Source organism: Nannizzia gypsea, genomic scaffold (assembly GCF_000150975.2).
Source record: "Nannizzia gypsea CBS 118893 supercont1.7 genomic scaffold, whole genome shotgun sequence".
NCBI classification, from domain to species: domain Eukaryota; kingdom Fungi; phylum Ascomycota; class Eurotiomycetes; order Onygenales; family Arthrodermataceae; genus Nannizzia; species Nannizzia gypsea.
The window spans coordinates 462628-486068 of NW_003345195.1; the positions used below are offsets into that span (position 1 = coordinate 462628).

A 23441-nucleotide genomic window follows, 5' to 3' on the forward strand; every position below is an offset into this window, starting at 1 on the left:
CTCAGAATGCACAAGGAATCTCTCCCTGCATAGCGTGCACCACAGGTTGCTCTAGCTACGTCACTCGTCTCAGGTCCTCTGCCTGTTTGATTATACCTGTGCAGGCCCCGTCTCACCATACGTCTTCTCCCGTCTCTGTCTACGCATGCTACGGAGTCCATCTTCTGATTCTTCGTCTATTTCCGTCCTTTTCTTCTTCTTTTTCTTCGTCTTTTATGTCTCTTTTCTCTTTCTTTCTATCAAAAAGACGCTCGGACTTGGCGGGGTTCAAACAATGAGCCGACGCATCCGAGCTCTCTAATTGGCTGAACTCTTATCAGGCTTTCGGATCATCTTACTCCCGTAAAAGTGGGTCTTGTGATAAGAGAGATTGCACTAGTCTTAAAAGGGAATCAAAACGCTTATATAAGATAAATGACATAATTCATTAGTCATTGGTCATGTGACTGTGCCAAAATCCGCCAGCCTATCGATTATCAGGCATCGGCCAAGAAGGGAAACAGCTGTGCTTCTCTCTGCTCGGTCGCCATAGACAACGTCGGCTCAACGGGAAAGAAATATTATATCAGATACTATCCTCTACTCTTTCAGCGGTTGACCTCTGCTCAAGTCATATCTCTCCAGTCGCACCCTGTACAAGATGGTTGTATGTTCTCTGTCTCGTGGTTCTCGAAACTACCTAGGTAGCTAACACCGTTGATCAATAGCTCGGACGTCTCACTCACTACGCTTTCGACGCTGTACTATGTATGTACTCGCCATATTTTCTCTTTTCTGCATATAGGATAATATGCTAACCTCTCGCAGTCTCTGCCTTTCTAGCAGGAATCAAACGGTCGACTGGTTTAACGTAACTACTCCTTGCCCATCTATACCTCCAGCCACACAATATAGTATCACTATATCTACGCACCCTCACCAGTCGAAGCAAAAGTAACTAACTCTTGTGTCCTCCCGCCCGCCCGTCCCATGTGTTCTCTGTCCAACTCCCACCTCACCCGTCTTACCTGGACTCAGCCTGCGAGTAGAAAGGGAGAAAACGCGGTGTGGTGGGTTGAATCGGACGAGCATCGCATGGGTCGTGGACGAACGGCCAAACATGACGTTAGCCCCAGCCTGAACTCTGATAAGATCACAGAGAGCAAAGAAGTTAAACGATGGCTAGATGGCTATCTCGGTGTTGGTGAATGGGTGATGGACCAGAGCATCGCCGTGTTGGGATCGACCGGATATTTCGAGCGCAAGCGATGATCACAGTCGAGAGCATCCTTTTTTTCACGGCCTACCTAGTCTCTCCTCCGTCACATCTACCTGCTGTTCTCCCCTTCCTGTTTAGCGTGCGAGTTTGATTGGTTTCCTTGGTCTATTGTTTCATTATAATATTTCCGACTCTCTTCTGTGGAATATGAAGGCCTCTTGTCTCCATCTTACTCTTTTGGCCTTGGAGGAGATTGATGCTCGGAGTTGATAACCTCAACGGGGGATCTAGTTTTTTTCAAACACAACCGGCACTTAACATGCCCAAGGAAACTTGCTGCCAACAAGCGAGGTTCAACTATTGGCTGGAAACATCTGGTTCACACAGTCATGCTGTTATCCTCCCTTTTGCGTCCAGGCTTTTTCTGGTTTCCTCTCGAATAGTCTCCAGCCTACTCTGTATAGTACCCTCGAACATCTCACTGCTACATTTGTTAGCCGTATATCAGCTTTCTTGACCCTTTTACAGTACCTCACACATATTTATATAAGTATCAATATCAAAGAAGGCCTTTGTATACTCGACTGCACTTTGCATCAACCACTGGAATCAGAAGCCAAGCTTGATCTAGCTTTCTTTCGGAAGCCCAAACCTACTCGGATAATTCATCAACATGCCTACATACATACCTAGTTAATTACCCTGCTTGAGCATAAACTCAGAGCCAGCATCGAACTGAGTCAGATCATCATGGTTTGAGGCGTTTGGTCCGTCTATGCTTTCTAAATGGGGTTGTCTTAAATATAGACATAGCAATGTCTTACAACTACATTGTACTCCCGTAACTCAGCTATAATCAGGGCTATGATAGAATTGCGTTCGTATCATTGGGATGGGTGTGATTTTTGTGCAAATATGAAGTTATTTGTTATGTACTCCGTGCGTCAGTAGATACAAGACATAGTAAAGCAAAACATATCAAGGCCAGGCCGAGCCAACGCCATCCCCGCACCATGAAAATGAAGACAAGATACATGGGGTAAAGAAAAAAGAAAGGAACAGATATAGAGAGTCTATCGGATTTGGGTAGTGATGCCAAAGTTCACTAGTGATCATGAACGGGTCGTTAATTTCACTCCATCGCTCACTTGGGCCGTTTCATTCAAAGAAAGGAAAACGAAAACGTGGGTATATGAAAGGATGAAAAAGATTTATACGCGGTGGTCATGTCTGAAGGGCTCGTAGGCGGTGTCTTGAGTATGGTGGGGAGGCATGTTGTGCATGGGGACAGCAGATCCTGGGTGGGCGCCGTATGGACTAGCAACACGCTCGTAGGTATAAGGGGCCTTTTCGGCAGTGACGCCACGTCGGTTATCGCGGTGGCCGTATGGAGAGCGGCCGGAGCAGCAGCACACGCTAAGGAGCCAGAAGAATCCTCCTGCGATGGTGAAAAGGGCACCTAGCCAGTAGATGGAGAGCATGCGAGTGCCAACGCTAGCCTTGATGTTGAATGGCTTAAGGCCTGTTTCGATAGCTCCGACAAGGATACCGTAGAGAACAGAGGCGGTGGCTGCACCACCGAGGGTGAATACTGCGGAAACCTAGTGGAAAACAGTTAGTTACTTGTTTGCGTTATTCTAAACCATGTTTGTGTATATGGTAAAACTTACTCCTGCAACAATAGTGGTGAAAAAACTACCCCATCTGCTAAAGATAGCGGAGATTCCAACCAGAAGCTGAATGGCAGAGGCGGAAATGGCAACGGCGTAAGCAACAAATATCCATCCGGCAACCTTCTTGTAGGTGTTTAGGCCCTTTTGTAGGGTTGATGGGTAGAGCTTCTCGATAGTATCATCGACACCCCAGACTTCGGCAGGGTTGAACCAGAACTTCGATTGACGAGGAGAACAATGGGTGACCTTATCGGCTCCGTCCTTGTGGTCTCCGTAGCAGTAATTCCACATACCGACAATGTAGAAGTCGTGGAGATCGCCTTTGGCTTTCGCCTGTTCGAGGCCATGTGCAAGAGGCTGTAGTTGCTTATTTAGCCCGGACGGTGATGTGTTTATATCTTTCATATCAACCTGTACACAATGAGTCAGGGCTGGTCGAACAAAAATAAGAAACACTCAAAGTAGTTGTTTGAGGATGCAACAAACTTACCTTTGCAAAGTAAACATCGGTGAGAGTGCTGGTGTTGTAGCATCCTAGACCGACTAGAGCAAGGCATACAAGTGTCCCAATCGACAGAATATATGGCAAGAAAATGCACGCAAATCGCCCGCCCTTGCCCATTTTGGCTCGTGAATACCTGACGTAGTGTTCGAAAGTGTTGGGTCAAGATGTTGCGATCTGATGGAGATGGTAGCTCGTGATGACAGAGAAGAAACTGAAAGCAAGGGAGCTAAATGCGAAAAATATATGAAAACTAAACGGAATGACTTTGCTGTTTGTTTGTGGTTTGATGATATTCTTGTTGTCAAGCGGAGGATTGCAGGCCCTTAATATATCTGGAGCTGACGCGCGCCGCATGGCTGAGCCAAGTAAGAGCGAAAGGTCGCCAGTGGGTCTGTGGCAGGGCAGAGACAGGCGGAGCTTAAGTAAGCGAAAAGCGGGCTGTACTTGAAATACAGCCTGCGTCAGCGGCTGCTTGCTGTAACAGCAGGGATGTTTCGTATTTATTACCGAAGGAATAACATACACACGAAACAAACGCTAGTCTATTTTGGGATGTGTTTTCTATTCCTGGCTCCTCGTGGCGCCGCTAGCCGTATTAGGACTAACGTCATGGCTGAGCGGGAAGGGCTCCACTTTTTTTCAGCTTTGCTCCTTCCCAGCCAAAGGTTTTTACCCTAAAGAGGAAAGGCGGCTCGCACTCTCTTCTGACTTACGACTCCCGTCCTCGTCTGCGCCTACATTGACGATGCGTTGGCTTGCAGTGCTGAGATCTAGGCGGACTTGAGTTCGGAGGATAGCCATAGATTTGCGATGCCCAGATACCAAGATATACCAAGACTCCGAAGGGAGATGGCTGTCTCCGGGAGAGATGGACAGAGTATGTACTCCGATGATGCCATGATACCCAAGTGACAAGTGAGATAGAGATAGTGAGAAAGTGAGGGATAGCGGGAGCAGGACACATCGGCAGCTGGTGTATGTGTCCTGCTCTCACCATGTCCTGTGTTCTCACTCCTCAACGCGTCGGTTGCGTGTATTTCACCCACACGAACTACTCTCCCATCTCTTCTGCTTCATCCTCGAACAGCTCAATCATTCTATTCTATACCATCAGCCACGCCTAAAATTCGTTCCACCATTGCAATCGTTTACTCGGTCACGGCGTCAAAAGTACACTATGCGTTCCCAAAAGACTAAGCACAAGCACATGCAGCTTGACTCGCGGATATCAGCAAAGATCAAGTGGAACAACATGATGAAGACATTCCTCTGCGTTATGGTTCGTTGCTATATAACCAACTGGAAAAGTTTTACGGCTGTCTTCAACCTTGCGTTTGCAAAGAATCTTGAAGCATGTGGTTTCACTGATGGCACTCGAATGCAACCACTGCGAAGCCAATGGCAGCATCTAAAACACTGGAAGGATTCTATCTGGATTTGTGTCAACAAAACTCCTTTAGCCCAGTGGGCAGGGCTCAGTTTATTCGTGGAGATGATTGATCGTGTAGCTCATGGAAAAGTCCGTCTCTTTGCTCAACGAGGTGTCAATATCCCACATCTTATTGCAATGGGCAAAGAAGCGCGCCTAGAATGCATCTCCTCTTCCTCCTCTGCTACACCAAGTCGACCTCGAGTCCAGCAAACGCCACCGGAAACTCCAGTCCAGATAGAACCTCCGATCCCTTCCCAGCTGCCGCCAGCATCAGTAGTACCAGATACCCCAATTCCACCAACAACAGTCAGAGAACCCGCCCCTAGCGAGTCGCTGACTCCAACGCATAGCTCTAGCCAGTCCGCCGCTCATTTCAATGTAACGCCATCACCACCGCTATCAAGACCACAGGATATACGGCCAGATGCAACTCCACCACCGCTACTGTTTCGGTTCTGGGATGAAAAGAGCGGTGGCGTGAATTCAGCCAACAAGTTTATTGCAGGCATGTGGGATGCAGATATAAATACAATCCCCGATCATTCTACTGTTCATCCTCGGATAATGTCTACATTGCTTCGGATGCATCTCACTAGGATCAACGTTTCGTCTGCGTTTATCTCCTTATCTACAAGCCCCCTTGGAGTATTCCATCGTGCACTTAAAGCCGGAACAGCCAACATCTCCATCCTAGATACGTCTAAGATAGACCATTCCCAGTTATTCTGTGTTTTTCCGATCCTCAGGAACGAGCCGATTATGTATGGCAACGAGGGGAAAAGTCGGTACTTTGGCCAAGGGGAGTGGCTGGCTTGGGGCACTATACCATCTGAGGCCATTCTCACCACCTTCTCCACCAATACTCTGTTTTCAATCTCTACTGAATACCCGAAAATTGGAAAGTTACTACAGCTCCATGTTATCAAGAATGCAAAGTTCAACAGAGCCCCTCTCGTTAGGAAACTTGGATCCAAAAAGGTCATGGCAGATATACAATCCGGCAGATGTGTGGGTCAGTTTTTAAAGCTTCTTAATGTCCCACAATCGCATATATCTGCCATTGCTCTACTATTTGCGATAAAGTGGTCATGGAGGTCTCCCGGAGATAAACGTGAAGCATATTTACAAGGAGTGCAACGAGGCTTTATAAGTGCTTATAGCCTAGAACTCCCACCTCCTGATGCAGTTGATACTGAAAGCGACGACGATGAGGATCCAACCGGCGAATACTACGAAGAACACGAAGATGATGATAATGAAGATGGTCAAGATCAAGACGAGACTGAGGAGAATAGCGATATGAGGGAAGGCATTACTGAATTGGCCAAGGGGATAGTGGATCCTTTTGCCACTAAACGTGCAAGCATTGCAGCAATGCTGAAATGGTAGAGCAGATGACGTCTGTTGTTAAGGAAGAGGCTTGATTCGTAATAGCCTCGCGTATGAGGGTTGAATACTTTTCATTCAGATATTGTAGATGATAATTACCATCAAAGAAGATAAAATCAACTCGATTTCACAAGAAGCTAGAAAAACTCCAATTAGAACCTAGCCCCTTGAAAGGCATGCTAAAACGCTGCCTTCGATAAGGAGTTCTTTTGTTAAAAGAGTACAAGAGAGAAATCGAACGGAGAACAAGGGATTGAAGTTTAAATTGGAGTATCATATTTTTTGTCTTGCTTGTCCAGCCCAGTCCGCTGATATCGATTTCTCCTCACGATTTCTAAGGCACCATGTATCCCATCATGTCATGCAGTATCGGCCCATCAGCGCACGTAGACAAAACAACCTTCCATTCACGCCATTATGCCCTAACTTAGAATTTCTGGAATGCCTTGACGGCCTTGCCGGTGCGTGGCAGAACGCGGAGAACGTTGAATCGGACCTGTAGTCTCGTTAGTTATAAGGTTGCCAGATCCTACGCTCAATATATCGGGGAAAACGCACAGTCTTGCTCAATGGTCGGCACTGGCCAACGGTGACCTGGTCACCTTCCTCAACACGGAAAGCAGGAGAAACGTGGGCAGCAAGGTTCTTGTGTCTCTTCTCGTAACGGGAGTACTTGGGGATGTAGTGGAGGTATTCTCGTCGGATGACGAGAGTACGGTGCATCTTGGTGGAAACAACGGTACCGGTCAGGATACGGCCACGGATGGAAACCTGGCCGGTGAAGGGGCACTTCTTGTCTATAAAAAAATAAACTCGTTAGAACTCATCTCCAAATTTCTAATCGAAGGGCGTTTCCATGTAATTCCTGTAGGTATGCTCCTGAGATTGGCACAGAACGGGGGCTTCAGAGTATTTCCAGTCTCAACGGTCCATGCTGTCGTGACAAGCCCTTCCATGAACAAGCATGAGCGCTTCAAATCCCCGTTCCAATTCTCTTTCTCAACTCCTCCGTCCTGTGCCCACCTCGAAACCCCTTGCAAGAATAACCGCGATTGGCCCCAGGCTAGAATTCTTCGTCGTGTGCATACCAATGTAGTTTCCCTCAATGGCGGTCTTTGGCGTCCTGAATCCCAGACCAACGTCCTTGTACCATCTTCGTCCACCCTTTCCGACGGCCTTGCTCTTGGACTTTACTTTGGCGTTGGTGAAGATGTGAGGCTGCTTCAAAAAGGCACGCTCCGACTGGACGGTCAACTCGGTCGCCATGGTTGCGGTATTCCAACTCCTGCTCGCGCGGGTAAATGGGCTATGGTTGGAAAGGTCGGAGAGGTTGTCGTCGTGAGTCCGCGAGGTTCGTCGAAAGGTGCGAAAGTGTCAAGTCTTCCGTCGGGCTTTGACTTTCGATGTTTTTTCTCGCCAATTTCCAATGTGGGAGAGAAAGTAGGGCTCCATTCCCAATGCGGTATAGTGCATCTTGGCTTAGGGCTTTTGCTTTGTTTACCACGCTAGTCCCGATATAGTAATATGATATCTTTAACGCGACTTCAAGTTCATTTATCGAGGGGGCGCAACGATGTTTACGGCCACCTTAACTTGGAGATACAGCCTGCGTCCATGGGTGAACCAGCTGTGAAGGGATTGCAGTCTGCTGGAAGTTGGTCCATTATCTTCTAAATTGTCATTTTTGGCATTGTTTATTTTTTTGGCCTTGCCTGCGGATAAATGAGCTCCAATGTCATCCTATACTCGCGATCCGAGCAATGTCGCTCGCGTGAGGGCTCGACGCTCACTTGCGCAGATGCCCCATAGAGGCAGCGGCATCGATCTTGATAAAGAGAATATGACTACGGATCTCAGTTCTGTCCAGAAGCAGAGCAATATACCTTCTAGGACTCTTGGGAAAGATAAGCGGTCTCGCAGTAAGAGTCTTGGGCCCGGTGGGTTGGATCTCCTGAAAAATAATGGCAGTGACAGAAGAAAGGTGTGCACTTTTTGTATTCTTACATATTCGCTTTTGGGCTGAAGTTGACCTTCCTTTTCTAGTCTACTGCTGCTGTCCAGTTGAAGTCGATACTAAAACCAACAATCCCCGTCTCTCCGATAAGCCATATTCCAAGCTTTGCCGAAACGCGCAGGAAAACACCAAATCGCGATGGATTTGGAAACGGTCATAAATCATCTGGGAATGGTGATCTTCTCATTGACTTTTCGACGCCCGCTGCGCCGGTTGTCGGCACTGACAGCTTGATAAACCCGTTCGATAATTTCAATCCGGTACCACCATCTAGGGCTAAAGACTTAGCCGCACAGAGAGAAAGGGAAGAAAAAGAACGAATTGAGCGGGAGCGCGAGAAGAAGAAAGCAATATTAGAACAGCGAGCTGCACGAAGGAAATCTATGGGTAACGACTACATCCTTGAATTAGTTGATGGCAAGTCTAATATCTTTTGTAGCGAATCGCCGAGTTTCATTTGCGCCTGAAGCAACACTACACACTTGGAATGTTGTCGAGCTAATGGAGGATTCGACTGCTTCCACGGGTGCGAACACAACTCGCCGGAATTCTTCGTTAATGGCTAGCAATACCAACCAGGGATCAGATGATTCGGAACCAGCATCCTCTCCAGGAAAATATGGTCTTGAAGATGTCAATCCGCCTCAATCAGCAGCTCACTTGGAAGAATTAGCCGATGAAGCGTTTTCTTCTAGCCCGTTTAGCGGCGGCTCGGCTGCCGAGAATGATATCGGTTTCCCCGAAGGAAATATAGAAATGGGAAGTGACTCACTGAGCTCAGGACCTGAAGATGAAAGCACAAGTATGAGTATGGATAACGCTACAGAACAGCCCCTCTCTTCTGACCCCAGTGACTCATCCCCTAGCTCTAGTAGCTTGGATAGGTCATTGAAGAAAGCTGCCGAGGCGGCTGGAACCAGAGGAATCGAGTTTGATGAAAATGGGGATCTATCCATGGAGTTCACCAGCCACGAAATTGTTGGTGCTTTTCAACCTTGGGTTAAAAAGGGATCTAGCGCGAAATTTGATGCTGAAGACCTAACCTCTCGCTTCGACCAGGAGAACATTGGTTCCGCAAGATTGACTGTTTCAAACTCTACCAGAGCAGGCCAAATGAATGAAGATGATGGAGATATGAGCATGGACATTACAAAACCAGTTGGTGGCATACTTCGAAGGAAAAGTAGTATGGCGAATGACAGCAGTGAGAAATCTCGTCCCTATCTACAATACCAAAAGTACGACTATCAACAGGCCTCCCGTCGAACATCAGCCGTAACAAACCTCGGAGACCAGACAATGGAGTTCACAAACGTCATCGGCGGTATTAAGAGCGCCTCTCCTAAAAAGCCTGACACAGAGAGCAACATTGATACGGATGAAGAAATGACTATGGAGTTTACCAATGTCTTGGGCGGAGTCCTCAACAAACAAAAGCTAGACAACACGAATAACTACGTGTCCCAGGAAGACCCAAAATACAGCTATGAAGACGAAGGTGATGTAACATATCCTGATCTAGGAGAGGTCGACATGGAGATGACAGGTGCGGTTGGTGGTATATTGCCTCCAATTGAGGAGCGAACTGAACCATCCGACGATGGAACCATGGGAATGGACATGACAAACGCCGTAGGCAAAATTCTTGCACCCTTTCAGGTCAACAACCCAAAAGGCAAAAGTAGGATTTTTGATGAGTATGAGGAGAGTCCTCCAAGCTCCCCGTTTCAAGAAAATATACCAGTATCTCCTGTCAGAGCCCCGTTGCCGCCACACGCAGATCTGGTTACATCAGAAGGCGGAAGTCCATTACGTACTATACCTAGGCTGAACAGTACATCACACCGACCATCTAGCTCCCCCAGAAGGTCGGTATCTCAGCAATCATCTCCAAGCAGAAGCCTTTCTACTCCCTCGAAACAAAGATCACCCAGAGCGGCCGGGCCAGTAACGCCTGCTACCCCTGAAGGGAGCCCTATTAAACCCAAGTCAAGAAGCGCCTCTCCCCAAAAGCGACACACTTTGCAAACAAATCAACCCCCTGTTAAACCTATACCCGCTTCTTTGTTCCAGAAAAATTCACTAACAGGGCAATCAACTCCGACTTTTGTTTTGAAAGCATTAAACCCTTCCGTTCACGGCATAAGCGAGGGACGTGGTTCTCCACGGGTTGCAGAGATATTAGACAAACGACGCTCTATCGGAGATGATGCCCAAGATTTTGTCTTGAAGCCAACCCCCAGCCGAGGTGTCAAGTTTGATGATCTATTGAAACCTGAGATTGAAAAAGGGAATGAAGAGAGCCTTTTGCCCAGGACAAGTCAAGAATCGGAGAAGGAGACTACTCTTAATTTAAGAGAATTGATTTCAAGTCTTACCCCAAAGAAAAACAAGCTTAAAGGCCGTAAGAGCCTTCACGTGGGTGCAGCTAGAGGTCTCCTTGGGAAACGACCCGCTGAGCTTGATATGGATGACATTGATGAAGATTTAACGCCAAATAAGCGCCTTCGTGGAAGAGAAAGCAGTCCAGTCAAAAATATCAAGCTTCCTGCTCCTCCTTCAAAGGTTGATACAATTGGTCGATCAAGCCAATTATCTCGTCATTATGACCGCAGTGTGTCGCCATTTATCAACAAAAATAATTCACCTGCAAAACAAACGCCCTCTACCAATGACTTTGCAGTGCATACTCCAACTGACCCAGTTCCGATGGAAGAAGAGGAAGTTAAGGTAGCGGATGACAGTTTGCCTATAGGCACCAATACCCAAGTTGAAGCAATGAAGCTTTCCGACTTCCTTGAAATGACCAATATACACTTCATGGAATTAACAACAACTAAACGAAGACATACTATAGCACCCGGGAGCCCCGACAAGCGTGGCATAGAGACTCTGCAGAGCGCAAAGGAGTTTGGCCTCGAGGACCGAGTTGCCGCTGGATTCTGCACTTTGCCTATGCTTGAACTGTACCAACATGTAAGCTCATCATTCGAGGCCTTCGAGGCTAGAAGGAACTACATTTATCTACTAACACAATTCGCAGTCTTGCCGTGAGCTTAAATCGTATATTTCTGAAGGTCGGCGCATCATCCGATCCATAGAAGCAGAGACATACGCAGAGAACCCTCCATTATTCCAAGAATATATCACAGCCACTCCAGATATTCGGCTATTGATGGATAATCAATTCCGTAATGTCAAAGCTCACGCGCGACTGTTAAGCAAAGAAATGTGGTATGAATGGCGAATGAAACTCCTGGAAGGCTTGAAGCAAGGACTAGATCGACATGTCGATGAAATGAAACAGGACGACGCCTTCCTCTCAAGGAAAGAGCATATCCTTGCGAAAGTAGTGCCTGGCTTGATCGAGAAACACACAAAGCTGGAGATTGATTCTCAAAACCTTCAAAAAGTGATGGACGATCTTGAAAACTGCGACCAAGAGGAACTGCGGGATGCTAGAAAAAAGCTTCTAGCCGTCGAATCAGAACTCTCGGCATGCAAAGACAAGTACAATCATGCACGAGGCAGGCTTGAGGAGAAGAGTGATCTGCTGGAGAAAGCTCAGGCGCGAAAAGAAGAACTATTGCAGCAAATTCGCGAAGCCGAGAGTATCAAAGAGGAATGTCGTGGTTGGGATGGGAAAGAAGTCCGCGTGTTACATGGTAAGCTAATTTCTATACCTTTAGCCCAATATATCCCACCAGGATCGAAAAGCTGACTACCCATTGCACAGATTCCGTTCGTTCTCTAGAGAAACAGACCGGCTGGGCTATCCTCTCTGCCAAACCTAGCGTGGATGCTGTGGAAGGCACTTCGCTCGTGATGCGATACAGCGGAGAACTTCAACTTAACTGCAATCCAAGCCACATTCGCGCCCGATCTCAAGAGTTAACCGAGGGTAGGCGACGGATCTCCCGGCATAGCACCTTACCCTTAACCTTGACATATGCTCCTAAAGGAAATGGGGCGCAATCCGCTGCCGTCAAACCTAGCCCAGAGTGTGCTTTAATTCTCAATGCTATACGCATGCAAGCTTCTGTTGCTATGCTATCCCCAGTATCGTTGAAACAATTGCTGCGTAGCATTGGAAGGACTTGGGAAACTGCAAAGGCCTTGCAGGAGGAGATTCGAATGCTTGGATATTGTGGTATCATTAGCGTCAAGCCAGTGGGGACTGGGAGTATCCGATCCGAGCCCATACAATTGAAAGTTCGTTGTACTCTGCTGGGCAGCGCAAAGGGCAAAACCATACCTGGTGGAACCGATCAACCCAAGAAGAAAGAACAAACGGAACGAGCACGAGTTGATATTGACTTTACTGTGAAGCCAAAAGCTCTTGACAACTATGCTGACGGTCCACACATTGGAGTTGTCTTGGATTCTGATGTCACTGGAAGCAGGGTATATGGATTCGAAAAGTCCAATGATCCCCAAACGCGCGATGTGCAGATAAATGATCTCTTGGCGAAATTAATGGATAAGCCCACTCAGAGTTTCGGCAGTGGTCTATGGAGAGCCACAGTGAGGGCCGTTGAGAAGAAGGTGTTCCACTTATAAGTGAAACTTGAGCGTTTCATTCGTTTGTGTTTTGGTATGTTGTTGGCGTTGAATAGATGATTAATGACTTTGACCGCAAATAGGGCGGCTCTGTGTTGGGTCTTGGGATGAGCATGTGGTATCTATATAGGCTATTTGCATCATATCATTTAATGAACTGTACAATCTAATTAGAGAACAATCTGCGGAATGTCTCTTACTACCTACCCTACGTCACCTGGCTCTGCAGTGAGGACGCACAATGCTTGACTTCTACCTGGCCTCTACAGGAAGATACGGTGCCTACATTGCACTGTAACTATAGTGTGGCGTTAGGACTAAACAAACTTTCAAATTCAATTTGAACATAACACAGTTTGCATCAGCGGGCTACTCGGGGACGACGGTTTACGGGCAACAAGGCGCAGAGGCCCCGCGGGCGCTGGCAATCACAGCAGCAGGCAAAAATTGACTGGGTAGGGCGCACTTGGTGTCTAGAGTTTCATCACTACCGATAGAATACTCATGTGTGAGTCGTGTGTAGCCATGATCAAAACCGTTACCCTTATTAAAAAACTGATTGATTCCGAAATAAAGCTAACTAGTTAGTTAACTAGTTAGTTACCAGAGACTAATAAGGCTAGGATATAGTAACTAGTAATTATAGCTAGTGCTGGGAGTTCCAGGAGTTTCCAGATGGCCTGCTGTTACATACGCTTATCTAGGTCCACCGCCAAAGGCGAGCATGGGGTTGTCGCGCATGGCAATTTTTCTGCTTGCATTCTCAGCCCACTCGTAAAAGTTGTCTGCCAAACGTGAACTTGAATCGGGGGTGGCTTCCGTGAGTAAACGCTTCTTGATACTCTCGGTCTCGCTTGCGCGAAAATCTTCCTCCATTTTTTTAGTGAAGAGAGAGGTTCTCATTGCCTTGAGGCGATCCCGTACATATTTGGACTCAACAACTTCAAAAAGCTCGTCCACGGTTTTATCCTGGTGCTCCTTTGGGGGATTTGTAACCAACTCCTGAAAAGCTTTAGCCTGCTCACGACTAATGCCGCGATCTTCTACGGCCAGTCCACCAAGCTTACGGCCAAGTGCCTCTCGGAGCTGTCGACCGACCGTCGCATCGTATTCAGCCTTGGACAATGCTGTGTATGAGGGTATGTTGACGTATGTGGCAGTAGACTTCTTTTCCTCTTGCTCTGGCTCGTCAGCCTGCACAGGCGTCTTCAATACCGCATCGTCGCTATTAGTGTCGACGGTGACTGCCTGAGTTGGAGATGCAATGTCCATCTTGACTGCCATCCCCTTTCTGCACTCTTTCGACAGGTCAAATATTTCGTCAAACATTTCCCCTAGTCCTGGCAGCTGTTCTTTGAATTCTTCCAACATGCCATCCGGGTTGATGAGTGCTTCCATGAGCAGTGCTGATCCCATAGACAAGAGCGGGCCAATCCCTGGGACCAGGCCAGCGCATACAACGAGAGTATTCTTGAGAAAGGACAGCAACCAATGCGGCGAATGGTCTCCTTCTGCCCATTTCACACTGACTCCATGATTTTTGGAAGCTACCGTCGCCCAATCCGCCATGGCTGAAGCTGTAAATCTCGAGAGGACGGGAATCACTGGAATAAGGCTTGTGTCCACGAGGATAATGGCTTTTGAGCTAAATGCATCGTATTTTCGAAATTGACGGGGAAGAATCAGAGTAGTTACAAGCTTCGTGATGTTTATACCGATTGCAGTTGTCTCGTCATGTTCGATACCGAATGTGTCGTGGCATGTTAGAGTTGCAGTGGTCTTTTCCACTGTCTCGAAGTCGAAGATCTCAGCAAACTTCTCGGGTGTCTTATCCTTATGATACTCCAGTGCGATGTCTTTCATGCCGTTGAATCGCACGTGGATATAAGTGCAGAGATCCTCGCTCTTCTCACTGGCCATATAGGAAACTGGAATATATATGGCACGGATGGAACATAACCGCTAAGGTTTGGTTATTTAGTTACAACGTCTTTGCGTGTGCATAACGAGAAGACTTACATCTATAAAAACCCATTCCTCATGTCTGGTGGGTAAGGGGACAAACATGAACCATGACTAGAAGGCAGTATACTATTAGTAAGAGATGGATTATCGTCGTGCAAAGAACTAGGGAGGCGTAGAAAATACTTCATATGCATCTCCATGCTCTCTCTTCTTGAATCGCTCTCCATCCGTGCACAATTCATGTTGGATTTGTCTGGATGGTTGGTAGTATGCCCCATAGGAGAAGGGCAGATGTGTCCAGTTTCCGTAGGAGGTTTTCCACCCTCGCCCACCTGTCACGATCGTGTAGCCTGATCGTTTATGGGGGTGGCCTTTTGGATTACTGTTCTCCTTGCATGCTTCGGAACCGTGATGCGCCTCCTTGTTCCAGACCATCTCTACTACCATTGTACTATAGAAAAGTTTGGGGTCCTCTGCAGTGAAACGCGCTACAGTATTGACAGCACCAGATTGCAGGGCGCTTCTTTTGAAAAAGCATTCCCCCTGGGGCCATGCTAGAGCCATGGTGTTCAACTGTTTGAGTATAGAACAAGTTGGAGATGGAGTAGTAAGTGAGGTATCTTGAGAAACAGATGATACTTGAGGTCAAAAGATGTATTATAGAGATACAGTTGCTGAAAGTAGAGAAGAAGGTGGCTATCTTTATAGGACTGAGTCTGAGCTCGCGCGGGGCTTATCAACTTCCCAAATTTGAGGAAAGCTACTCTCAGCTGCTATTGAAATTTACAGAATGCTGAACAATTGCTTTTTTTTTAGAGTTATACCCAAATAATGGTTTATTTCTCTTATATCATGCACGAAATGAGTGGGCTGTAGCCGATCCCGCCTATATGTAGATATCATGGGATTATAGACAGATATAGATTAAGGGGGGGTGTATAGAGAACATGAATTTCGCCTTTCCTTCTATAGAATCTCAGTTTGCCTTAGCTATCACGGCTGTTCCCGGTGGCTCTTGGTGTTATAGTTAAAACGCCAGGCCTAGGCGCATCCAAAATGGAACACCGCCACACTCCACCAGCCAAGCAAGCCATAGTAATTCTTATCTTACTGACTTTGACTTGTTTGATCAAAGACTTTGCCTCGCTTTGGTTTGATAAAAGGGCCTACAGAGTCGGAAGGCTTCCCTTTTTTTCTTTCTTACTTCCAGAGAATTCAATACCTTTTATTTATCCCAAATACTTATCCATCAACATCCAATAGTTTTCGGCACAGAATGCTCACTCAAAACCAACAAATAGCCTTTTTTCTCTGCGCTTGCCTGAAATTACTATTTGATATTGGCCCAACGATCGAGGAACTATTTGATTGTCTGCAAATATTCTACATTTCTGATTTCATCCGGAAAGTCAAAGGATGGTTCCAAACTGCAGAGAGCTGCAACAAACAACAAAAGTGGATTAATGACATTAATGAGGAAACTATTCTCTATGAATTCTGGATACAAGAAAACATCTTCATCAGGGAGCTCTTTATAGACCGTGCAATACAAGGGAAACTCGAACAGACCGCCAAGCCGCTTTATTATGGCCCTGAGAACTGGAAAGAGAAACTGCGAGATGCAGAGGATCAAAGTTGGAAAATCCAGAACGAAATGTATAAAAAATATATAAGGCGGCCTCGGGGCCCAATCGCTCGACAACATCTTATCTCTCAATCGCGAGATCGCCAAAGCTTAGCTACCAACCCAACCAAGCATCTGTCACAGCCGTATCAGGTGAAGATCTGTAAAATACGAGGTGGATGCTGTGCAAGGCCATGTCAGTGCTGTCTAAAACCGCGAGGCCTGTATCCTGATAAAAGCTTGTACTATGCCCACTGTACGCTTTGGTGCGGGTGCTGTGTTCGCCGTCGAGGGCATCTGTGGAGAGACGGCAAAATAGCGAGAAAAGAATGTGCATGAAGGGTTAGACTTATTATATTCAAGAGTATCCGTGGGTTATGGCATTGTGGATAGACAGTGCCTAAAATGCTGGTAGGGTTGGGAAGCAAGGCGAAGAACTTGGGCATCAAGTGTGTAATTAATATAATACATATACATACATAGCTATTATCTTTCATATGATCCACATCCTCCATTACTATATACTCTTAAACTCCCTTTGATATCTAACCAGAGGGAAGGAGATATTTATCCAATGGCCATTCCATGCTTAGTGATATGCATAGATATGCACATTTTGTATGAGGTTAAGGTTAGATGGGAAAGAACATATAAGAGGAGGGCATTGCTAATATTGACTGTTGGAATTTGAATTAAGCTGATAGACGCAAAGGCGAAGCCATGTAACTGAGTAACTATCCATCTCTATCACTCTTACTAAATATGCTAGATTGTAGGTAGAACTCTTTTGATCTCAGTCCCCAACCGCTGGTTCATTTGTAACTACTTTCGATGTAGCATTACAACATTATAATATTAAAGTATACTAAGGGTGCAAAATTATACATGAACAAAGGTCAATAATGGCACATATTTTAAGAATCCTCGAGTACTTGGACTGGTTAAGTGACTGCAGAGGAGGGTAGTAGAGGCCTAACGGAATTACACCAATGCAGCCAGGTAGTCCACGCCGTACCCGCCTTTCCCACAACCAACTGCAATAGCAGTAAGGTGCTTGCTTGAAGGCATAGGACGAGAAACTTTTCAACAGTGGCACATAGGTGGGCAACGTATTCATTATATATGTGGGGAAAGGGATGTCATGTTGGCGTGGGTTATGCTACTGGGTTGAATCCTGATGGGCTGGTTATTCGAGATCGAGCTTTATAGGCGTCTTTAGGGTATAAGCAAGAGGAGATATAGATGAGACAAGGCAAGAAAAGGCACGCGACTTTACGCAACAACTTGTGCCCTCTCTTCCTCTCTCAATCCATCACCGTTTTGGACAACGTCATCATCTTCGTAAATATCATCGTCGTCCGCTTGTGACTGGGTATAAGTGGGGTGTTGTTCCGCAGGCACCCACGAGTCACGGTCTCCACGCATTGACTGTTCATGGCCGCTCATGTCCCCTCCATCAGCACGGGCTTTGGAAATGTTGTTCCGCCTTCGTTGGGATAGAGTGCGAGACCGGGTGGAAAGCTTAGAGTGAACTGCTGCGCTAGAGGAGACCCAGTTTGTCAATGCATCCTCACAGTCTTGGATTATGGCTTTGCTAGCATCATATCCATCATAAGCTGCCCGTGTTTCGCCAGGTGTCACGGGTGTGTCGTCAATCAATTCAACGAGATGTTTCCCGTAACCTGCAATAATTGCCAATTTCTCACAGTGTTCCCTCAATGCATCAAACTGGTAGTTAAATGCAGCTTTGACCTTTTCGCGGGTGATATTTGAAAGCTGTGCCTCGGCAACGAGGGATTCTGCTTCAGCTCGGACCAGTTCCTGCTCTAATACGACAAGACGAGGCGAGTTTGGATCCTTGTATTTAAGCTGTGCTATCTGATCCGTGATTTTTTGTTTGCCTAGTGTAATAGTTAGCTGATTGCTATGTAACGGAAAGTAGGGCATGGTCGTAGGACTTACGGTCTCTGCTGGGCTGAACAGAAGCTTCGATATTACGAATACTCTTGATTGTCACCCGGTATTGGTCGTATCTATCGATAAATTGGTCTTCCAACTCGCCGATTTCATATATCAGAACTCCAAGCTTATCAGTGATATCAGAAACATCATCGTCACAGCCTTCTCCCCACAGAGATAGTTGTTGCTACCGACTAAGTTAGATGTGAACCTGGATATGCCGTTTCGTCAGCGGGGCACATACCGCAACCTCCATTCGCTCTCTTCCAACCAATTCCATACTGCGCATAACGTTTTTCTCCATCTTCACCAGTTGTGAAAGCTTCTTAGCGAGATCTGGGCCAAAACTACCGGCGGCTGTTTTACGGAAAGCATGGCCTAGAAAATATTGTATTGTTAGCCAGGGTATAGACTAGGGACATAAGGCATGTCCTCATGGTATAACCTCCACCACCAAGAGAGTGTCACTTGCTGATCCCCAAATACGTATGGAGATGCAGTTAAGCAAATGCGTTAACCAGGAAGTGAATGTAACATACCAAAGCTTGTGCCTCCAAAAATTCTATTGGTCTTGGTTGAAGAGATTGGCGGCGGAGGACTCTCAAGCTGTGAGGCAGTGGGCGCACGAGTCTGGCGCAAAGAATAGGTTCGATGCATCTTGAGCAGCAGTCCACACGGGAATCCCAATAGAATAAAACGAAATAAGAGTTAGGCTATCAGTCAACCTAAAGCGGCCTGTATAGCACCGTGTATGCCTCTGAATCCTCCTTTTTCTTGCCTGTTATGTGGAAGGGGCGGAAGTAATCGGTATAATCAACGAGCTTTGGCGTCGGATGAGCAGAGGGTGACTTTGACGCCTGAGTCGCAGTGTCCACGCGGTCACAATTGGCAGATAATCGGTCAATAAAGGTGCGGTATCGTTGCTAGCGACCGGGAGGCGTCTGGGGAGGCGATGTTGGATGTTTGAACTTGGGCGGGAAGAACAGTTGGGCTTTTTGTTTTTGTTATTAAGTACAAGCAGGGATGATGACGTCGTTGATGACTCAGCAGAATCTCCTTTCAGCCGCTTCCGATGCGTTCAAGAGATTGACGTGTTTAATTTGACGCTTTGACAGAGGTACAAGGTAAAGAGGTTCACACTCAGGGAGTCCCTTGCAGGAAAGTGGCTTGTATTTACTTTCATTCATTGTTCCTCTGCGAGGCCCAAGTCGGGGTTCTTTAAAACGTCACATCGATTTTCTACGTCATATCTCCACTTGGGCTGCCAGCATTATGAATAATCTAAAACGGAGACGGAGATTTAAACTAGATGGTTCAATCTAGAACCACTGCTGCTTTTCTCATTCGTGCAATGCTTCGGAGAATTATCCGTGAGCTGCTTAAAAAGCCAATTGATAAGTGAAGGTGGCTGTACAAATTGCCGCTAAAGTAGTTATCCAAATACAAGGAGACATTATACATTAGTATCCCTTGCCTTTTTTCTAGCCTTGCGTGGGGGCTGCTTATTGGAAGTTCCATCGTCCTCATCGGCAGGTGTGCCAGTGGGTCTCGCGCGTCGTTTAGTGGTCGTTGATGTTGCAGAGGGATTATCATCACCTGTAGCTATTCCCTCCGGTAGATTAGTGTCCTCCTTATTGTTGGCGTATGAATCCAGAGTAGTTTGTCTTGCTTCTGCCTGGTTCCTCAGCCTCCCAAATGCCTTTTCAATACGACTTTTGCCCGCAGTTCGTTGTCGGGGAGCAAAGGCTCCTGCACCTTGAGGGCCCTGGAAAAAACCTGTTATGTTTGATTGGGTGCCTTCCTGCTCTCTTCGGTTCACGTCCCGGATTACTGGGACAAGAACTTCGTCAGTCCGTTCTGGTGACCATCCGATTGTTGTCATTAGGAACTGTCGCACAGCATCCAAGTCAGGGACACCCCATTTAAACTCGGAAGGATCGGGATCTACCTCAGGTTCCAGGTAAGCCTTCTCAACCGCCTTATCTGGGAACCCTGGAGGTAAAAATAGTTTCGTGACATTCTTCTTGAACTTTTTGCGGAACCCTGCATGAATATCATCGGGAATTTTGTTCCCCAACTGAATCTCCGACCACCAATCCCGAAATTCTTCCAGATCCGAGAACTCCGTAAGTATTTCAAGCGCCGTCACAGGGCCTATGCCCGGAATTCCTTCCGTGTAGTCACTTCCAAGTAGATGAGAAAAGCTGATAAGTTTCTTCCTATCCAAAGTGTATTCTTTTTCTAGGTCGCTGGAAAGATAGCATTCCACGTATTTTGATTGGTTGAACATATTTTTATAGATCCGTGTGCCTCCAAATAGGAAGGTGTCGCTATCATCCGTGACAATCCCGTCAACTAACCCCAAAGCTACCAGTTCAGCACATTGTGCCTCAGCTTCCATCGGCGCAGTAATGTACGGAAGTCCAAATAATCGTAATAGCTGCTGGCATTCCGTAACCATGATTTGAGAGACTTCGTCAGCGTCCCTCCTATCCTTTTTCTGCTGAGAACGAAGTTGTTTCAATTCTTGCTCGTAGTCAAACGCATTCTCAGCTTGACTCTTAGAATTCAACGTTGAAGCGAATCGCGCGTGTTCTTCAGCCTCCATAGCTAGCTGATACATTAATTCGTCATCTTCAGGGTCAGAATACTCGTCATCGCCGTCAGGGAATTCTACCAATGGATTCTGGGAACTTGATTGAGCTTGAAGGTTGGGAATTAAAGGAGCAGAAGGCAGGGCCGACATAACCTCATCTTCAACTTTGGGACTTAGAGGCATAAATATAGTGTTGGACATGTCTTCAGTGGATTTCGTCGCCTTTGGAGGTGTGTGAATCTCCTCAAAATTCTCAGACGGTGACTCCAATGTAGTACGCCCAGGTACGTCAAGCATATCAGTTATTAGTGGGTTATCTGTGGGCATGATTTCTTTGCCCCGAAGCTTTTCTGGGGAGGTCGGCAGCCGAGAACTACTGCTTGGCGGCGGTGCCAGTTCATTCGTGGGGGAGTCCAAGTTAATAGCCTCCTTCTCAGTGGCCTTATCATCGTCACTCCCAGTTATATCTATCACATTTGAGCGAGGTAGTATACCGTTGGTTTGTAATGACTGACGGTAATCCTTGCTCTGGGCTTCCTCCCTTGATATGAACTCCTTTTGTTCAGATGGCCCTGTAAACCATGGAGGGAGCGGTTGCGCTTCTTTACCTTCGGGCTCTGAAACTTCGAAACCTCCGGCAGTGATATCTTCCGGGCCATTGTTTGCGCTAGGAGGATCTTGCGGACCCCTGATTACTCTAAGTGGTTCAAAGGGTAGTGGACCAGAGAATGGGTGAGAAGGCTGAGTGTTACCCTTTGTAACCTTAGATTTGGCTAAGGCAGAAAAGAATTCCATATCATCATCACTATCGGAATGATTTGGTATCTCTGTCTCCTTGACTTGGTCACTGGAGCTAGCTTTACTTGCCCATTTATCGACTGCAGCATGGTCATGGTCGGGTATATCTTCCAGAGATAAGTTAACTGCTCTCGAAAGATCTTCAGCTTCTTCGTCTTCTAAATGCTCAAAGAGTTCAGCAACTCCAGAAGCTTCTGCTTCGGTCCCATCATCAACGAATAGGGTATTTTCATCAGCACCATCTTCAGCCTCTTTCGTCCCAATGGCTGACTGCATGCGGCGCTGTTGCGCAATGGACTCATCAAATATACCTGGCTCAAAGATTGGTAGCTTTGGAAGGCGGTTGAGGCCTTCAATTGGTACGTCCTCGAACTCTTCACCCTCATCATCGTCCTCGTCCAGTATATGCTTTCCCTCCTGTTTGTCTATTTCAATTGGCTTGTTTATAGTAGAACCTTCTTTATTACCCAAAACACCTAAAGCCCATCCACCCTCGACTCCATTGTCTTTCACCAATATGTATTCCCTGTCTCTCTCTCCAGCAACTCGGGAAGACCCGCTCCCATAAGTGACGGCATCACCATTCATGCCATTGAGATTCATGAGACGTTGGGTAAGGTTATTACGTTCGGCCACTCGCTCTATTTGAAATCTGGAAAAAGCCATGCGGTCCGGAAACATTGTGTCCAGCTGGTCTTTAGAATACCCCATTCGTAGCCTGCTTCGAAGTCTGGCGGCGTTCAATATATTATACCTATCGCTAGCAGGTAGGCTAAGGAAAAATGGTCCATCAAAGTCAATCTTTGAAAAGTCGTAGAGATTAATGTTTTCACCGGATTTAAACTGCTGAGCATAAGCTTCCAATTCTTCGTGTGACATGATTCTAGGGTCATTTGGAGCGCCCATTTCTGCTAGAGACATGTCCAAATCTGGAAGATGGTATGCATCAGTTTTCCTGAACTGCCTGTTTCTTTGCCTCTCTGCTTTGGTCATCAGGGTTTCCTCGGCATAGACTAATTCATCTGGCAACTGTTCCTCTTGCGGTTCATATTGAGGCTTTGTTTTTCTTTTTGCTGCTTCCTCCTCGGCTTGTCTTTGAATTTGGATGGCCAATAACTTGCTAGCAGTTCTTGCAGCATCTTCTCTTCTTCCTTCTCTGCGCCTCTTCCGATTTGCAATAGTCTGCCGCTTGAGTATCGGTGCGCCACCGTCGAAAACGAAGACCGGCTTAATACCAAAGAAGAGTAGCTTGCATATTCGCCGGAAAAAGCCAACAATGTGTGCATTTCGTAGGGCATTTCCCTCTTTATCACGCACGGCTTTGAGAAATTGGTATATCCATATAGATGCGTCGATGGCGAGCCTTCTCTTGTTAAGGGTTTCAAGTTTGATAGGCCGCGCGCAAGGCTTCACTACTGTCCAGAGCCCGGTCACACCCATGACGTATAGCCAGTGGTAGTATTGACATGGACGAAACAGCACTCGTCAACATCACAACTTGCCAACCTCTGTCTCTGTCCCTAGATAAATGGATGGAGTACTCCGTAATGTAGGATGAAAGGAACCTCAAGATCAAGGCTCCAGCCGCTTTAACTTGCTAGTCAAACCGCAAGCTTAGTAATCTATACGACGCGTAATCACGTGTCACTAATTGAGGCTCAAAACTTTATTTTACCCTCACAACTTGTTCCCCTCCAAAAGGGAACATAAGAATGATAAATTCTTTGA

At 46.6% G+C, this 23441-nt stretch overlaps 9 protein-coding genes across 9 annotated transcripts; 4 read left to right on the top strand and 5 right to left on the bottom strand.

The window, feature by feature from the left end:
- Window positions 1-640: 640 nt before the first annotated feature.
- On the top strand, window positions 641-1251 carry MGYG_07466 (hypothetical protein; the record flags this gene model as incomplete). Its single annotated transcript, XM_003170173.1, has 4 exons — window positions 641-646; window positions 708-747; window positions 808-850; window positions 1029-1251. 4 exons carry the CDS (start codon window positions 641-643, stop codon window positions 1249-1251), a joined length of 312 nt encoding a protein of 103 aa, XP_003170221.1.
- A 1158-nt stretch (window positions 1252-2409) lies between these two features.
- On the bottom strand, window positions 2410-3493 carry MGYG_07467 (integral membrane protein; the record flags this gene model as incomplete). Its single annotated transcript, XM_003170174.1, has 3 exons — window positions 2410-2799; window positions 2869-3282; window positions 3362-3493. 3 exons carry the CDS (start codon window positions 3491-3493, stop codon window positions 2410-2412), a joined length of 936 nt encoding a protein of 311 aa, XP_003170222.1.
- Window positions 3494-3985: 492 nt separating this feature from the next.
- MGYG_07468 (hypothetical protein) lies at window positions 3986-6197 on the top strand (the record flags this gene model as incomplete). The annotated part of the gene is made up of 3 exons (XM_003170175.1): window positions 3986-4041; window positions 4169-4253; window positions 4464-6197. 3 exons carry the CDS (start codon window positions 3986-3988, stop codon window positions 6195-6197), a joined length of 1875 nt encoding a protein of 624 aa, XP_003170223.1.
- A 427-nt stretch (window positions 6198-6624) lies between these two features.
- Window positions 6625-7463, bottom strand: MGYG_07469 (40S ribosomal protein S11; the record flags this gene model as incomplete). Its single annotated transcript, XM_003170176.1, has 3 exons — window positions 6625-6693; window positions 6756-6994; window positions 7286-7463. The coding sequence occupies 3 exons, from the start codon at window positions 7461-7463 to the stop codon at window positions 6625-6627; spliced, it is 486 nt and encodes a 161-aa protein (XP_003170224.1).
- A 466-nt stretch (window positions 7464-7929) lies between these two features.
- MGYG_07470 (hypothetical protein) lies at window positions 7930-12771 on the top strand (the record flags this gene model as incomplete). The annotated part of the gene is made up of 5 exons (XM_003170177.1): window positions 7930-8178; window positions 8241-8598; window positions 8651-11187; window positions 11255-11876; window positions 11948-12771. The coding sequence occupies 5 exons, from the start codon at window positions 7930-7932 to the stop codon at window positions 12769-12771; spliced, it is 4590 nt and encodes a 1529-aa protein (XP_003170225.1).
- Window positions 12772-13467: 696 nt separating this feature from the next.
- Window positions 13468-15300, bottom strand: MGYG_07471 (hypothetical protein; the record flags this gene model as incomplete). The annotated part of the gene is made up of 3 exons (XM_003170178.1): window positions 13468-14733; window positions 14791-14847; window positions 14920-15300. 3 exons carry the CDS (start codon window positions 15298-15300, stop codon window positions 13468-13470), a joined length of 1704 nt encoding a protein of 567 aa, XP_003170226.1.
- Window positions 15301-16012: 712 nt separating this feature from the next.
- MGYG_07472 (hypothetical protein) lies at window positions 16013-16817 on the top strand (the record flags this gene model as incomplete). Its single annotated transcript, XM_003170179.1, has 2 exons — window positions 16013-16513; window positions 16776-16817. 2 exons carry the CDS (start codon window positions 16013-16015, stop codon window positions 16815-16817), a joined length of 543 nt encoding a protein of 180 aa, XP_003170227.1.
- Window positions 16818-17632: 815 nt separating this feature from the next.
- On the bottom strand, window positions 17633-18976 carry MGYG_07473 (sphingolipid long chain base-responsive protein PIL1; the record flags this gene model as incomplete). The annotated part of the gene is made up of 4 exons (XM_003170180.1): window positions 17633-18261; window positions 18323-18506; window positions 18564-18697; window positions 18859-18976. The coding sequence occupies 4 exons, from the start codon at window positions 18974-18976 to the stop codon at window positions 17633-17635; spliced, it is 1065 nt and encodes a 354-aa protein (XP_003170228.1).
- Window positions 18977-19772: 796 nt separating this feature from the next.
- MGYG_07474 (DNA-repair protein rad13) lies at window positions 19773-23153 on the bottom strand (the record flags this gene model as incomplete). The annotated part of the gene is made up of 1 exon (XM_003170181.1): window positions 19773-23153. One exon carries the CDS (start codon window positions 23151-23153, stop codon window positions 19773-19775), a length of 3381 nt encoding a protein of 1126 aa, XP_003170229.1.
- Window positions 23154-23441: the final 288 nt, after the last annotated feature.